The sequence below is a fragment of the Equus asinus genome, chromosome 8 (genome assembly GCF_041296235.1).
Source record: "Equus asinus isolate D_3611 breed Donkey chromosome 8, EquAss-T2T_v2, whole genome shotgun sequence".
Taxonomy (NCBI): Eukaryota; Metazoa; Chordata; class Mammalia; order Perissodactyla; family Equidae; genus Equus; species Equus asinus.
Genome location: NC_091797.1, coordinates 37,963,377 through 37,979,209, shown reverse-complemented (window position 1 = coordinate 37,979,209; position 15,833 = coordinate 37,963,377). Strand labels below are relative to the sequence as shown.

General features: G+C 43.2%; 1 protein-coding gene across 4 annotated transcripts in view; it reads left to right on the top strand.

Annotated features, from left to right (window-relative positions):
- The window catches only part of PGBD1 (piggyBac transposable element derived 1), a 16,632-nt gene extending 799 nt beyond the window's left edge, over positions 1–15,833 (top strand). For 2 of the 4 annotated variants that reach the window (XM_070515417.1, XM_070515418.1), the window contains exons 2-8: positions 1,497–1,906; positions 3,115–3,264; positions 4,798–4,909; positions 5,947–6,035; positions 7,601–7,730; positions 8,353–8,449; positions 12,984–14,842. In XM_070515417.1, the coding sequence (XP_070371518.1) occupies positions 1,511–1,906; positions 3,115–3,264; positions 4,798–4,909; positions 5,947–6,035; positions 7,601–7,730; positions 8,353–8,449; positions 12,984–14,544 (2,535 nt within the window). In that variant the 5' untranslated portion in view covers positions 1,497–1,510 and the 3' untranslated portion in view covers positions 14,545–14,842. Of the gene's footprint in view, positions 1–1,496; positions 1,907–3,114; positions 3,272–4,797; positions 4,910–5,946; positions 6,036–7,600; positions 7,731–8,352; positions 8,450–12,983 lie in introns of all 4 variants that reach the window. The other 2 variants (XM_014828642.3, XM_044776170.2) reach the window with 1 other exon arrangement.

The following is a 15,833-nucleotide window of genomic DNA, read 5'->3' as shown; positions in this document are numbered from 1 at the left end:
CAAAAAAGCCAGTAAAACAGTAAAGATCAGATTCTGGGGAGTTTGAATTTAGTTCATTAAGCAATTGAAACCCACTTTTTTGCGGGGAGGGGAGATGTGTTGAATATGGTCCAAATTGTGCTTTAGGAAATATCAATCCAGTGATGATAGAGTGTGTGGTGGGGCAGGAATACCAAACAGAATATTATTGCAATAGTGAATGTAAATGGTAATAAGGGAATAAAATGGAAGGAATGGCTGCAAGAGGCATTTTGGAACAAGAATTGACTGGCTTGAGTGATTATATGTAGGGGCTGGTTTTAAGCCTGAATGCATGGAAGACGGTGGTGATGCCAGTAGAGATGGAGAAATCCAGAGTGAGTGCAGCTTTGAGGGGACTCTGATTTCAGTTTGAGATGTGTTGAAACTATGGTGCAGGAGAGGACCAAAACTGAAGGCATCCTGCTGGCATTTTAAGATGTCAGTCTGGAATGTGAAAAGCAAGTCAGAGCCAGAGATTTTAGTGTTCTTGGAATAAAGATATATTGAAATTGTGATTAAAGAGATCACAGAAGGAGAAAGTGAGGAGAGAGAGGGAAAAGAACCTAAAGGATGTCTACTGTTTCAGTTATGTATGGTTACATAAAAATATAAGTTAATTAAAACCCCAAACTTAGTGGCTTAAAACAACCTCAGCTTATTATTTCTCATGATTCTGTGGGTTGATGGGCAATGCTGGGGTTACTCATTTGGTTGCTTTCAGCTGGTGAATCAGCTGGGGACAAGGCCCATGTGGGCTTTCTCTGGGGTACCTTGGTTCTCATCCACGTGACTTTTCTGCATGGCTAGCTTGGGCTTCCTTACAGCATGGCAGTCCTGTGGTAGTGTGCCAAGAGGCACAAGAGCACTTCCTCTTACAGTGTCATTTCTGCCATATTCTATTGGTCAGAGCAAGTCATCGGCCAGCACAGATTCAAGGGAAGGAAAAATAGACTCCACTTCTTGAGGAGAAGAGGGGCAAAATGTCATCACAAAAGGTTTTAGGGGGTGCGAGACTTTGGAAATAGTCTATCTCACCTACGTTTAAGGTGGAATATTCTGTAAGAAATACCCAGAGATAGATGACCTTTGAGATGAGAGTGTATTAATCTGTCCATGAAGGCAGCCATCTGGCTCCTGCATGAGTAAAATTGTCCCTTCTTCCCAGCTAAAGTTTAAGCTGCTCAAGCATTCTTGTTGTTGACCCTTCTTCCCTCATTTCCCTCACCTTACATCTCTTACCTCTGGCTCAACCTCTTTAGGGTTCAAGGTATACTTCTGGCTAATTTCACTGATAATATAGGCAAGCAGACTCAGATTTTGAGCATGACTTACACTGGGGACAAAATTATAAATATGTTACATAAAGCTTGAAGCTCTTGTAATTTTCAAGTTACTGATCAATGCTTAGACCTCAGATGTACATTTTGAAAAGTGTTTCTGAAGCATAGACACTAGCTAAGTGAACCTTTTCGTAGCTTTTAAGCCCAAGATGGATGAAGCTTTCCCGGGCCCTGCTCCTAAAAATGGAGACAGCTTTGTGACAATGAAGGAGGAAGATGCCACATGGGAGCAGATGTCCAGCTCAAGGGAACGTAGCTCCCACACTCAGGAGCTTTGCCGCCTGCGCTTCCGGCAGCTCTGCTACCAGGAGGTAACCGGGCCCCGGGAGGCTCTGGCCCAGCTCCGAGAACTTTGCCATCAGTGGCTGAGGCCGGAAATACGCACCAAGGAGCAGATCCTGGAGCTGCTGGTGTTGGAGCAGTTCATGACCATCCTGCCCGAGGATCTCCAGGCCTCTGTGCAGGCATGTCCTCTGGAGAATGGGGAGGAGGTGGTGACAGCGCTGGAGAATCTAGAGACAGACGCAGGAGACACAGGAGAGCAGGTAGGAAGAGAATGTGTGAGGTGGTGTGGGAGAAGAAATGGACAACATTTGTCTGTTAATTTTTAACTTTTTATTTTGAAATAGTCTATAATTATTTAGTATTGGGAGAATAGTACAGAGAACTGTATACGCTTCACCCAAATTCACTAGTTGTTCACATTTGTTTCATGCTGTGTCCCACTCTTGTGTGAGTGAGCGCTCCCCCTCTTGCTTTCTCTCTATGTGTGCAAACGTATATGCACGTGTGTGCATACCCACACACACACACATTTTTTTCTTGAACTATTTGGGAGTTAGTGTGCATATCATGCCCCTTTACCTCTAAGCACATCAGTGTGTATTTCTGAAGAACAAGGACATTCTCTTGTGTAACCAGAATATAGTTATCAAGTTTGGAGAAATTAAAATTCTTATGATACTATCCTCCAAAAAGTAATTCTGGTTCAAATTTTACCATATTATCCCAGCAGTGTTCTTTATGGCGATTTTCCCCCGATTCAGGATACAATCCAGCATCACATGTTGCATTTAGTTGCTGTGTCTCTTAGTCTCCCTGAATGTGGGACAGTTCAGTATTCCTTTGTCTGTCATGACATTGATATTTTTAAAGAGTACAGGCCAGTTATTATATAGAATGCCCCTCAATTTGGGTTTGTCTTATATTTTCTCATGATAAATCAATGTTGTGCATTTTGGCTGTAATACCACACGTATAATGTTGTGTTCTTCTCAGTGCCTTGTATCAGGAGGCACATGGTCATGGGTTGTCCCATTACTGATGAAGTTAAGGTGGTATCTGTCAGATTTCTCCACTACACAGTTACCGTTTTCTCCCTTGTAGTAATTAATCTGTGGGAGACATTTTCAGACAATGTACATATCCTATTTCTTATTAAATTTCCACCCACTAGTTTCAGCATCCATCTGGGTTTTTTCTTTTGTTTTTCTGGGCAGAGATGCTTTGCTTGCCTTGTCCCTCTTCTTTGCCACTGTGTTCCCAGCATGTAGAACAGAGCCTGGCTCTCAGTAGGCCTGCGGTCCATATTTGCTGAATGAGTGAATGTCTCTGTCTTGCTACTTTGTCTTACCCACTGCTTCTTTAAAGGGTCGAATGGGGCTTGTCCAGTGTTCCCTTGAGGATGTCCCTAACTGCTGTTTAGTCCAGTTCCTACCAGGATGCCTTTTCAAGGTGAATCTTTTGTCCTCAGGCCCCTGTCTACACTCAGGGACGGGACATGCACCTACTGGTGACAGAATATCAAGGAGCTTCTTTGGAGTGTCAGAGCGTCCAGTTCCTGCCTGGGGTAACCACCCTGAAGTGTGAACCTCCAGAGCTCCCCCAAGAGAACCCCCAAGAAGTGAGTGGTGAGTGCCAGAACTGAGTTTAGTGAGGATGCTGGGAGCAGGCCACTGACAAGTGCATGGTCTTCTTAGTAAAAGTTTGTTTATCTGTATCCTCAAGTTTTGTTTTTGTTTAACCCTGTACCTAAGCAAGCTTTTTAAAACATTTGAAATTGTAAAATGTTAGAATTCTAAGATCTTATTGTCCAACACCCTCAATAGTTAATAGTTAAGAAGGACCTTACTATTATAGTTATGCAGAGCTGCTTTACACCGTGCTTGTTAAGCTGTTGGGTTTGGCATCTATGCATTTCATGGAGGTCAGGTAGGAAAAGTGAATCGGGTGCGAAGCTGTCTTGCTAGCTAGCAAGCTTTATTCCCTCTAGATATGAAACAACAGCAACAAAAAGATTCTACAGTGACCCATTGTGCCTGGAGCAAAGAAAAGTGGTGCTATGTTCTGTGTTGTATTTTGGGTTGGAATTATCACTTGTGCTCTTCATTCAGTAATTTTGGCTCCTTGTATTGTTGCCTATCTTGAAAAATAATAATACATTACCTCGTGTGGGGTCTTGCGGTTTACAGAGGGCCTTTGTGTTCATTATCTCATTCATCTTCATTAACCCTGTAAAGTGGGCTGTGTTCTCCCCATTGTATAGATAAGGAATTGGAGGCTTAGCAAAACTGTGACAGGCCCACAGTCACACAACTGGAACTGTAACCCAGTTCTTTTGACATCAAATCCACTTTATAACTGCCTTCTATTTCCCCGGCCAATCTGTAGACCCCTTGAGAACAAAAACCCTAACTTGTACCTCTCTGCTTTGTGCCAAGTACCTTGTTGTACATATAGTTGATGCTCAGTTAATGTTTGATGCTGGTAACTGTTTTGGCACCTGCTGAGTCTTCTCCTCCTTCCTTCAGGTGTCACATATGACTGCTTTCTGGCCTTTAATTCTTTTCCTGCTCATGTCATGTTCTCTGCCTGTCAGCTCTGTCTGTGGCCTCATTGTCAGGCAACTCTCTCCTGGTATTCAGATATTTCAGAGCTATCTCTTCCAGAAAGTCCCATCTTTCCCTCCCCTACCCTCCAAACTCTGGTCAGACAGTTAAAAGAGGGAACTCTGGCTCCTCTGAGAATTTCTGAAGACACAGCTCTTTTCCTCAACCTTAAATACAGAAATTAACAAATGAAACATGTCTGACCACAGAGCCTCATCAGACATGTAAGTTCTCGCTCTGATTTTGTAGTATTCCTGGTGCCCCTTAGCTCAAAGTGGTTTGTGAAATTGCCCTTTCCATTATCCAAGGAATGCTATTTTTTATGTCTTGAATTTTAGGTCGTTGGGCATTAGAGCAATTTTAGGAGAAGATGGTGGCATGAGTGTTTCACTTTGTGATACGATATTTTGGCGTCTGACTGGTGTGATCCCTGCCTTCATTCTCTGTATCTCAAGAGCAGGCCGATGCTCTGCCAGAGGCCAGTAGGCTTGGGCCTCGGCTCTCAGCTTCTACTGAAACTGAAATTCTTTACTTTCCAAACTGAATAGGCCAAAGCTGAGCCTGTGGGAACGTGCCTGCCTTTGTGGTGTGGTCCCTACTGCAGCCCAGATCTCAGGATTGTCCTTCACGGTGAAAACCAGGGAGCATCATGGCCTAAAGGTGGTGTGAACTGGGGGCGTGGAAGAGCCACTTTGCGGTACATGTCATCCCCCTATTCCTAGCATCCTGCAACTGAGGAATTACCTCCCCAAGCTCTAAGACAGGAGGAAGAGAATCCAGAAAGAAAAGTTATAGCAAAGAGGGAGGACTTCTAGAGGTTTGAATCCCAGCTCTGTCACCTGCCAACCATGTGACCTGGAGCAAATTATTTAACAGGTCATTCACTTAGTCAGTCAACAAATATATTTGACTTCTGCATGCTTTGCGCTTACCTCTGATCTCTCTGATTCTGCCTAGGATAAATAGAGATGATAATTTGGACTCTTAGGATTATTGTGAGCATAGAAACTAATCTTTTTAAGTCACAGTGCAGTGCCTGGCACTATGCACTCATGGTCACTGTTTCAATTATTGGTGGTTCCTTTGGGATCAGCCACTTCTAACGAGGCAGATTCTCAAAACGTTCTTCCAGCTCATGGCTAACATCTCTTCTATTTATGTGTGTATGTGTGACTTTATTTTTTTAAAGCAATTTTAGGTTCACAGCAAAATCGAAAGGAAGCTGCACAGATTTCCCATATACCCCCTGCTCCAACATATAGCCTCCCCTTTTATCAACTTTTAAAATTTTTTTAATATTTTATTTCCTCTCTTTCATCTTTTCTGCTTTTCTGTTTCCTCTTTGTCTTGTCTTTCTGTTCCGCATTTCTTTTCTTTCATCTGTGTTCTCTGCTTAGTCTTTCCTTTACCACCAACTTATTCCTTTCCTCTCTTTATTTTCATCTATGATTTTAGTTTTTCTTTGTGCATGTGAAGGTGCATCACTGTAGAGCAACCACTGAATTTTGTGGGAGGGGGAACCTAAGTTTTAGAATTGCAGAATTCCTAAGAGAATGAAAACAGGTGTGATGCTCTATGTTAGACTTAGTTCTTGGATTTTTAACAAGCATTTGAAGATTTAGGGGCTGGGCCCCCACAAAGGGCACTCCTTCAGGCTGTCATGTCTCACTCAGGACTCTGGTCTCTTCCGTTCACAGGGCCTGCTCCCCAGGGACCAGCCCCACTCCAGGAAGAAAATCCCAGAGACAAGGCAGCTGTAGCTGAGATCCATTTAGCCAGGTCCCAGGTGAGCAGGGTGCCCAGGCTTATGGGGGCTTCGTAGCTGCCGTCCTTCTCCCTGGCCACCTATTCCCTGCCCTTCTCTTGGCTCACACTCCTCACCCCTGGGAGCCTTGCAGATGGCACAGTCCCTCTGCCTTCACCTTGTCTCAGAATGTCACAGACCATGTATGGCTCATCCAAGGAGCTCGTGTTGATCACGCACTATTGCCTCATTCCGTGCCATATTTAGGGGGCACGTCCACATCTCAGGGTATGGGAGTGAGGGGCAGAGTGAAGCTCCTGTTTTCAGAAAGTGCCTCCACTCGTTGATGCTTAGTCACTGATGTTTATCTTTGGGGAGGTCTCTAGTTTCTCTCCCCAGCCCGAGAACCAGAAGTCTCCCTCACACTCTTATATTCTCCGTGGAAATTTTGCACATATCCAGTTAACATTTGGTGATGATAACGGAAATTCTGTGTATCCAAGACATCACATCTTCACATCTTCGCAAAATGGACTCCTGTTTTTTCCTCATTGTCCCAGTGGTTCAATCATTTTCTTAGTCATATAGCTTTAAAAAAATTGTCTCCCATTTAAGTCTGCTGCGGCTAAATCTGTTTTCTCAAGACAGTGTCTTCGTGGAGTCCTCTCCACTCTCAGTCCTTTTCTGTGGCTTCTAATTGGTTCTTAATCCTAGCAGACCCCGTGCCTCCTGTTCATGACAAATGTTCTACCTCCCTGAAAAGAAATATATAGAAAATAAAACTTATCTGTACAGATTTTTTAAATCAATATAATTGTCTAAAATGTAATATAATGGAGAAACAAAGAACAATTAATTTATTAAAAGAGTAGTATGTATTTCAAAATGGAAATGTTTGGACATGATTGCACCAGAAGAAATAACAAAATAATTTAAATGTTTGTACTGATGTATAATCAGTAAGTTTGAATTGTGGAAGAATAAGATGATCAGAAATCTGGGAAAATGAAAGAGCAGAGGTGTGGGTGGACAGCAGAATGAAAACTAGTGTGGAGTTAAATAATAAAAGACCGGACAGAGAAAGAGGGAAATGACCTTAACTAACGTAGGGCTAAGATGATGTTGTGGGTTGAATTGTGTGCCCCCCCTCCCCGCCCCCGCGCCCACGAAGATATGTTGAAGTCCTAACCCCAGGTACCTATGAATGTGATCTGATTTGGGAATAAATTCTCTGTAGAAGTAATCAAGTTAAGATGAGGTCTCACTGGATTAGGGTGGGCCCTAAATCCAGTGATCATGTCCTTTTAAGAAGGTTATGTAAAGACAGAGAGACACACAGGAAGAATGCCGTGTGATTTCCAAGGCAGAGGTTGGCGTGATGCATCTCCACTCCTAACGCTAAGGATTGCTGACAACCATCAGAAGCTAGGAGGAGGCAAGGACAGTCCTCCCCTAGGCCTTCAGAGAGCATGGCCCCTGCTGCAGGGTTGGTACCACTGGTCTACCAGTGAATACCAGTGTGGTATTCAATACCCTTCACAACTGGGCCCCTTACCAGTTACCCCTTACCACAGCAAAGACTAAGAGGCCATTTTTTGCTGTTTTAGGTATCAGTAAAGACTGAGGAGGAAGAAACCCAGGCCCTTGTCCCAGAGGAACGGCCACATCTGAGTTTGGCTCAGAGGAACCTCTGTGGGAACTTAGCTCAGGAGAAGATTACAAACCTCAGTCTGATGAGTAAGGACAGGCCTCTGGCTGGTCCCCTGTCTGTGCTCTCCTTTTCCCATCATTAACCCTGAAATTTCCGTCAGCTTCACCCTCCCTTCCCCTTCTTCTGGTGTATGCCTCCACACTGCCTCAGCCCCTGTCATTTTGCATCTCTCCCAGTCACATTATCTTCTTCTCTTGTTAATCACTCAGCTTATTGATTGTTCTCTGATCATCCCGCTGTATTCTGTAATTCCCTCAACAACTCCTTCTCTGCTCCTGTTTTTCTTCCCTGTGAAGGGTCCCATATAATTTGTCATTTTCAGGCATTCTTTTATACCCGGAAGCCCCTCAAACTCCTCTGCCTGATCCCTTGTTTACCTGAGAGGAAGCTCTCCACTCTCTGAGAACACTCCTGTCCATGTGTAATTTTCTTTCAACGTGCTTTGCCCTGTTAGACCCTCCCCCAGCTAACTGACCTTTCTCATTATCTTCCCGTACTGTGCCACATTGTGTTTGATTGCACTCCTGGGACACCTGTTGATTTGTGTCTGTTTGTTTTAATTTGGAACATTCTATTCCCAACCCTGAAGATTGTTTTTCCGAAATTCAGGCAACAGATGACATTTAAATTACTAATTTATTATTTTAGCTGAAGAAGTTGTAACTGAAGATGGATTGTTCAGCGCAAAGCAAGAAACTTCTGAGGAAATGGAACAAGGTGCTGAGGTGTCAGGAATACCCAATAGGTGAGTCTCCATGGTTCTCAGGGGAACAAATCCTGCAGACATAAGAATAAATTGGGGGGGCGGCCCCACAGCAGAGTGGTTAAGTTTGCATGCTCCACTTTGGCGGCCTGGGGTTTCGCCAGTTCGGATCCTGGGCACAGACCTAGCACTGTTCATCAAGCCATGCTGAGGCAGCGTCGGAGCCGGAAGGTCCTACAGCTAGAATATGTACTACAGCTACTTACTGGGGGCTTTGGGAAGAAGAGGAGAAGAAAGAAAGATTGGCAACAGATTTTAGCTCGGGTGCCAATCTTTAAAATAAAAGAAGAAGGGGCTGGCCCCGTGGCCGAGTGGTTAAGTTCGCGCGCTCCACTGCAGGCGGCCCAGTGTTTCATTGGTTCGAATCCTGGGCGGACATGGCACTGCTCATCAAACCACGCTGAGGCAGCGTCCCACATGCCACAACTAGAAGGACCCACAACGAAGAATATACAACTATGTACCAGGGGGCTTTGGGAAGAAAAAGGGAAAAAATAAAGTCTTTAAAAAAAAATAAAAGAAGAAGAAGAAATTGGAATGGAACCAGAGAAACCAGTTGTCAAAAGTCTGCTTCCCAGGAATAATACAGGAATAGTGCCACTCTTACTTCTGTGATCATAGGAGGCCCCATGCCAAGAAGGTGACCTGTCAATATACAGTCATTATGCAAAACCTTCAGTTGGTGCACTGTTGCCTCCCAGAATCCTGTTCTGACTCAGTCTATGCTGCCTGCTCACTCCACCCCAGTCTCCCTTATGATTTGGTGGAGCTATAGACAGAGAAGCCAGAAAAGGCAGAAGAAGATAGAGAAGGCAGAGAAGTTAGACAAGAGCATGAAGCCTGCAGGTAAGGCTGCCATGATGGTTAAGAAAGCAATGTCAGAGCTGGAAGAGGACTTAGGGAGGACAAGTAGGAAATTTTTAATCTCCATAAAAATAGTCATGACCAAGAATCAAAAGGAAAGTAGCTGATAAACAAGGAGAAATAAAAGACAATAGTAGATGATTAATAAATGTTGGTTGTGGGAGTGAATGAATGTGTAGCATAGACACTCCTAAAGCAGAAAGGGAGGGACCACATCACAAGCAGAGGGTTGGCTTCTGGTGAGGCCATGAACTCCTGAGAGACTTGAGAAAAGAGCAGAAAGGAAACAGTGTAGGATGATTAGGCTGGAGAGCAGGGCGGGGATGGGGATTCTCCTTATTGACACCGGTTCATCTTAGGGAAACAGGGAGCTAAATCTCAGTTAAAACAGAAATGCTTTGAAGCTTAAGAAGAGCAGTGAAATTTTTCCTAAAGCTCATGAGGTCTGAGCCCAGCTCCACTAAAGGAAGAGAAACAGTGTTCTGTGCCTTAGCTTACTTAGAGTTATAACTGCAGAGTGGGAACCTGCCGTTGTGCCTGTTGGGTACATTTAGCCTCAGGTAACTGAAACCAGGACTCACTGTGCCTTTACTCCTCTGCCCAGCCACACACACGTACACACAGACACACACACACACTCATTTCCTTACCTCTTCTTGCCATTACTCTGTTTACTTCTCTCATCATATTGGGCTTAATGCATATCCATTATTGATATGTGTTTGTGTAAAATATGCACTTTGGTTTTATGTGCATGTGTTTTAAATTATTTAAATAGCATTATCAATCATACTGTTCTGGTTCTTGTTTTATCACTTAGTATTAACATTTTAAGACCTGACTGTATTTCCGTGTGTACGTTGATTCCTTTACTTATCACTGCTGCATAGTCTTCTGTAGTGTGCATCTATCATGGTTTGCCTATCAGCTCCCCCAGAGATGGTCACCTAGATGGCCTCCAACTCCCCACCAGTAAAAACAGTGCTACAGTGAACATCCTCAAACATGCTTCCTGTGAGAATTTCTTTGGGATAAATACCGAGGAACAGAATTGCTGAGCCATAGGATGTGTTTTTACTAAATTTAATTTGGTACTGCTAAATTGACTTCTAGAAAGAATGCACCATCTACACTCCCAGATCAGTAGATGAGGGTTCATTTATCTCTACATCTCCTACAACATTTGGCATTATTCGTTTTTCGTATTCAAGGGTCCAGGCTCTTAGTAACTCTTGTTTCACCATCCTGAGTGTGTTGGTTTATCGACCTATGACCACAAGATGGCTCCTGCAGCTCCAAGTACTGTGCTGTTTAAAGCAGAAAGCAGGTAGAAGGCACCTCTACCCTTATCTGTTCCTCTTATCAAGAAAGCAGATGCCTTCCCAGAAGTCCCAACAGTCTTCCCCTTATTTCTCACTGGCTGAAACTGAGTCACATGACCATCTCTGGCTACAAGAGAGGCTAGAGCATAGAGTTTCTAGAAAAGGGGAATGGAATTATCATCACTGGCTTAGACCAACTCATGGCCTGGATCTGGACACATCACTGCCACAAACAAATCGGGTTTCTGACTACTTAAAAGGAAGAAGGCAAGCAATGTTGGCAGAAAAGTAACGGCCTGCCACTGTCATGGAGCAGATTATTAGGAATTTGAAACTTTCTCAGGATGTCACAGGCTAAAATGAACTAGACAGAATTAAGGACCAAGAATTGGGTTTGGGGAATCAAATGATGAACTGATAAGAGAAGAAAGGCCAAGAGATAGTTGTGTTGATTATGTTTTCCAGGCATACCTTTAGAAGTTTCCAACTTTCGTTTCATTTCATATTATTCTTCCTTTTTTCCACTCATTCAGCAAGCATTTCATCACTCCTATAGAGAGTCATATATTACACAGACACCCTACCCTCAATAAGTCACGTGGGGGTATAGCAGTTCATTACTACCATGCAATGTAATGAAGTGCCCTGTAGCTGTGACAGAGTGTGCAGGAGAGGCACCCAATTGAAGTTTGGAATATTAGAGAAGGCATCCTGGAAGAGATGACATCTGAAACAAGACTTAGTGAGTAAGCAGCAATTTGCTAGATAAAGAGGAGATAGAAAGGAGAGAGGCAGAGAAATAGAATATGCAAATGCCTAGAGAGGATTAGAGAATTAGGAGAGAGGAGGCACAGGAGCCAGGGAAGGAGACTGTTTCAAAGAGCGAGTTTCTGCTTGAAAAGTTCTCGGTCCTCTTTGAAGTAGTAACAAAGGTGATATTTGGAGATACCAAGAACTGGGCTGAAGATTTGGGAAGAGTGATGATGATTTGAAATACTTGGTATGGGGAACTGGGAAAAAAGGGACGAGAGGAAATGAGAAGGATTTCTGGGCAGTATTGAGTAACTAGCTGAATTTGGAACCTTTCATTTTTAGCAGAGTCAGTCTACCTCTGGCACTGCTCACTCCTGAGTGAGGAACAGAGAAGAGCAATAATGGGTTTGATCCAGTGCTGAAGTTTTGCTGGTCCAATGCTACAGAAGGACACTGCGGTGGGGTGATGGACTGTCTGGCAAGAGAGGGGCTAAGGTGATGGATCATGGAGTCTAGACTGAATAGGAAGGGAGGCGGAAACAGGAGGGAATGGAGGAGTCAGAGTGAGACGGAACAACAGGCATCACCGGACAACGGCGTGAGGAGGCTGGAGAGAAAAGACACTGGGGAGAGGGAGTGAGCTCTTGGAGTTTAGATTTCAGCAGTGGAAAGATTCAGATATTGATGGGATTCAGGGAGGGTCCCTGAAGTGGAGGATGTCAGGGAAGATGGATGTGTTGAATGGGTCCTACGGGTGGACATGGAAGACACCCACGTTGATAAATGCTTTAAGTAAATAAATATACGTAGTGTAAATTATATGAAAACATACTCTTCACTGCTTTTTCCCCGTGTCATCTAAAACTAGACTATTTGCCAATAGGACATTAGTAAATGGAATGCAAATTTCTACAATTAAAAAAGAAGTTTGAGTAAAATAATACTTTTCATTTTAGTAACTTTAGCTTCTTCCTTGTAAACCCCATAAAAATCAGATCAAAAGCAGTAAGTTTGTTTCTCCCCAGAGCAGTGTGTCCACTAGATAAGAATGTAGAACTAGAAGATGCTAAATCCTTTCATGTTCAGGAATTCTGTGAGAGGTGATTGGGGCCAGTAAATCCTAACCCCCTTCCGTGTCCAAGTTCAGAACCAATTGAGAGAGACACAGGAGTAAGATGGATGGTTCTGGGAACCTCAGCATTATTCTTGACAGAAGCTGGGCTGATAAAGCAGCTCAGAGGCAGAGCTAAACAGGCAGAGTGGCAGAGGAGGAGTGTAGCAGAGCTCCCACTGTGTGGGCCTGCCCAATACGACCTGGGGCAAACAGGAGCGTGGAACGCCTGCCACTTGCCCCTAAAGAGGACAGCCCAGTTCCTTCTCCAAGATTCAGCAATTAGTTAAAGCATGAGTGAGTGAGAGGTAGAGGGAGGTCAGAAACGTTAGGTCTGGCCACTCCTCCTCATGGAGTAAGAAGTAAGTAATCCCCACAAAAGAATACTTAGGTTTCAGTGGATTTTTCACATAGTAGCAAATAAGACTGAGGATTTTTATAGCATATGTTCTTTTTCCTTTCCCAGAGATTGCACATCCCAAGTCCCTTGTAGTACTCCCGTCCCTACTGAAAGGACGGTTGCACATTTGAATACCCTGAAGGACCGTCACCCGGGTGACTTGTGGGCCCGGATGCACATCTCATCCTTGGAATATGCTGCAGGAGACATTACCCGAAAAGGGAGAAAAAAAGACAAAGCTCGAGTGAGTGAACTGCTCCAAGGCCTGGCATTTTCTGGTGACTCAGATGTGGAAGAAGACAATGAGCCTGAGACCCAGCCTGCTCCAAAAAAGCTAAAGGTATTCAGTGTCCCAGAGAAGAATTGGACCAAAAGAGACATTAAACCCAACTTTCCAAACTGGTCAGCACTGGATTCTGGACTTTTGAATCTCAAGAGTGAAAAGTTGAACCCAGTAGAGCTCTTTGAATTATTTTTTGATGATGAGACATTCAACTTGATTGTCAATGAAACCAATAATTATGCTTCTCAGAAAAATGTCAACTTGAAAGTCACAGTTCAGGAAATGAGGTGTGTGTTTGGTGTCCTGCTTTTGAGTGGGTTTGTGAGGCGTCCCAGAAGGGGCATGTACTGGGAAATCTCTGATGCCGATCAGAACCTGGTTAGAGATGCAATTAGAAGGGACAGATTTGAATTGATTTTCTCATGCCTGCATTTTGCAGATAATAGCCACTTAGACCAAAAAGATAAGTTTACAAAGTTGAGGCCTCTCATAAAGCAAATGAATAAAAACTTCCTCCTGTATGCTCCTCTAGAAGAATACTATTATTTTGATAAGACAATGTGTGAATGCTTTGATAGTGACCAATTCTTGAATGGGAAACCTATTAGAATTGGCTATAAAATTTGGTGTGGTACAACCACACAGGGTTATGTGGTTTGGTTTGAACCCTATCAAGAAGAATCAACTATGATGGCAGATAGGGATCTTGATCTTGGTTTAGGTGGAAATCTAGTGATGAATTTTGCTGATGTTCTTTTAGAGAGAGGTCAGTACCCCTATCATCTGTGTTTTGACAGCTTCTTTACAAGTGTCAAATTGGTGTCAGCCTTGAAGAAGAAAGGGGTAAGGGCAACAGGAACAATTCGTGAGAACAGGACTGAAAAATGTCCCCTTATGAATACAGAACATATGAAAAAAATGAAGAAGGGGTATTTTGATTTCCGAGTGGAAGAAAATGATGAGATAATTCTGTGTCGTTGGCATGGTGATGGCATTATCAGTCTGTGCTCGAACGCTGTTGGCATAGAGCCAGTCAATGAGATAAGTTGTCTTGCAGATGATGATGAGGAGAGCCCTCAGATAAGTCAGCCATCCATAGTGAAATTGTATGATGAATGCAGGGAAGGTGTAGCTAAAATGGATCAAATCATTTCCAAGTATAAGGTGAGAATAAGAAGCAAGAAATGGTACTCAATTTTGGTGAGCTATATGATTGATGTAGCCATGAACAATGCGTGGCAGCTACACAGAGCCTGCAACCCAGGTGCCTCTCTAGACCTCTTCGATTTTTGGAGATACGTTGCACATTTCTACTTGGAACACAATGCTAATCTGTCAGATTAAGGCAGGTAAAACGGACACAATGCAGACAATAACAAGACAGAAAAATCACGGCTACACTTCAGTTTGTACTCTCCCAAAGCAAAGCTGATGTATGTAATGAAATTAAGTACTTTTAAAAATCAGACATTTATATAGAGTTTCACAGACTATTATAACAAGTAATGTTAAAAATTATCTGTAAAAGTGTTGAACTCTGGTGCTACTTTATACTATGGCTAATTTTGGTGTTAGACATGTGGGAAATCATTTATTTGTTGAATTGATTATTTTGTTCATTTAAAGAATGAAATTCTGCTTCTTTCTTTTTTTTTTTTTTTTTGGTAATTATCTCTGGAGCATGCCATTTTAAAAATGCAGGCAATGTCATAGTAACCATAGAATGGCGCTGAATCCCTGGGTGAAAACTGAGACAGAACCCATGACGTAAGGCTGATCTAAACATAACATAGGTAATAAGATGCTGAAGACCTCAGCATTGGTGTAAATCTGGATCAGACTATGTGTAGATGAGGAGGGTCAGGCGGGGATGTTGGAGGAGGAGAGTGCCATGAAGGAAAAGCTGGGGGCGAAGCAGTGCCTCTGAATATTGAAAGGTGTGTCCTACTCTGACCGTGGAAGTCGGCAGCAGAAGCCAGAAGAGTAAAGAAAACTGAGGAAATATAAAACAAATCCGAGTAACAATAGAATGACCATGAGAAGAAAGGAGGGGATAGCAGTAGAGTTAAGTTGACAGAAAGCCCGTGTTGAAATCAACTAAGGAGATAAATGAGTAAGGCCAGGACTAAAGTCACCAGGATAGATAACCCAAGGGAAAATATTTGAAAGAAGTGAATGATGTGAACTGTGACTGCTTAGTGCTGAAGGCTAGTACTGGTGAATTAGTCTGGAGGGTAAAGAGAAGATGGACCTGACCTCATTTCTGTGGGTCACAGCCGCAACAACTCTTTGCATTCCTTTCACATCTAACATTTACAGTCCCATTCCTGGCTGGAAGCCAGGTGGTCAGGCTTGAATTCTTTCAACAGGAGTGTCTGTTATGTGAGTGCTGAGGTGGAAGTGTAAGCCCTGTGTAATGGAGTCACAAATTCACTTACTCCACAATCAGATGCTCAAAGAAAATATGTTCATATGTTCACTGCTTCCTTCAATTGATCTGATATTCCTTGTGAAATCCATGACTAAGAGGAGTTGGTCTCTGCTTTCAAGTGATAGTGTCTGGTATCTATAAATATCTACCTACAAGAGTATTAATAGAATGCAGGTTTTGATTAAATGATTTAAGTGAGTGG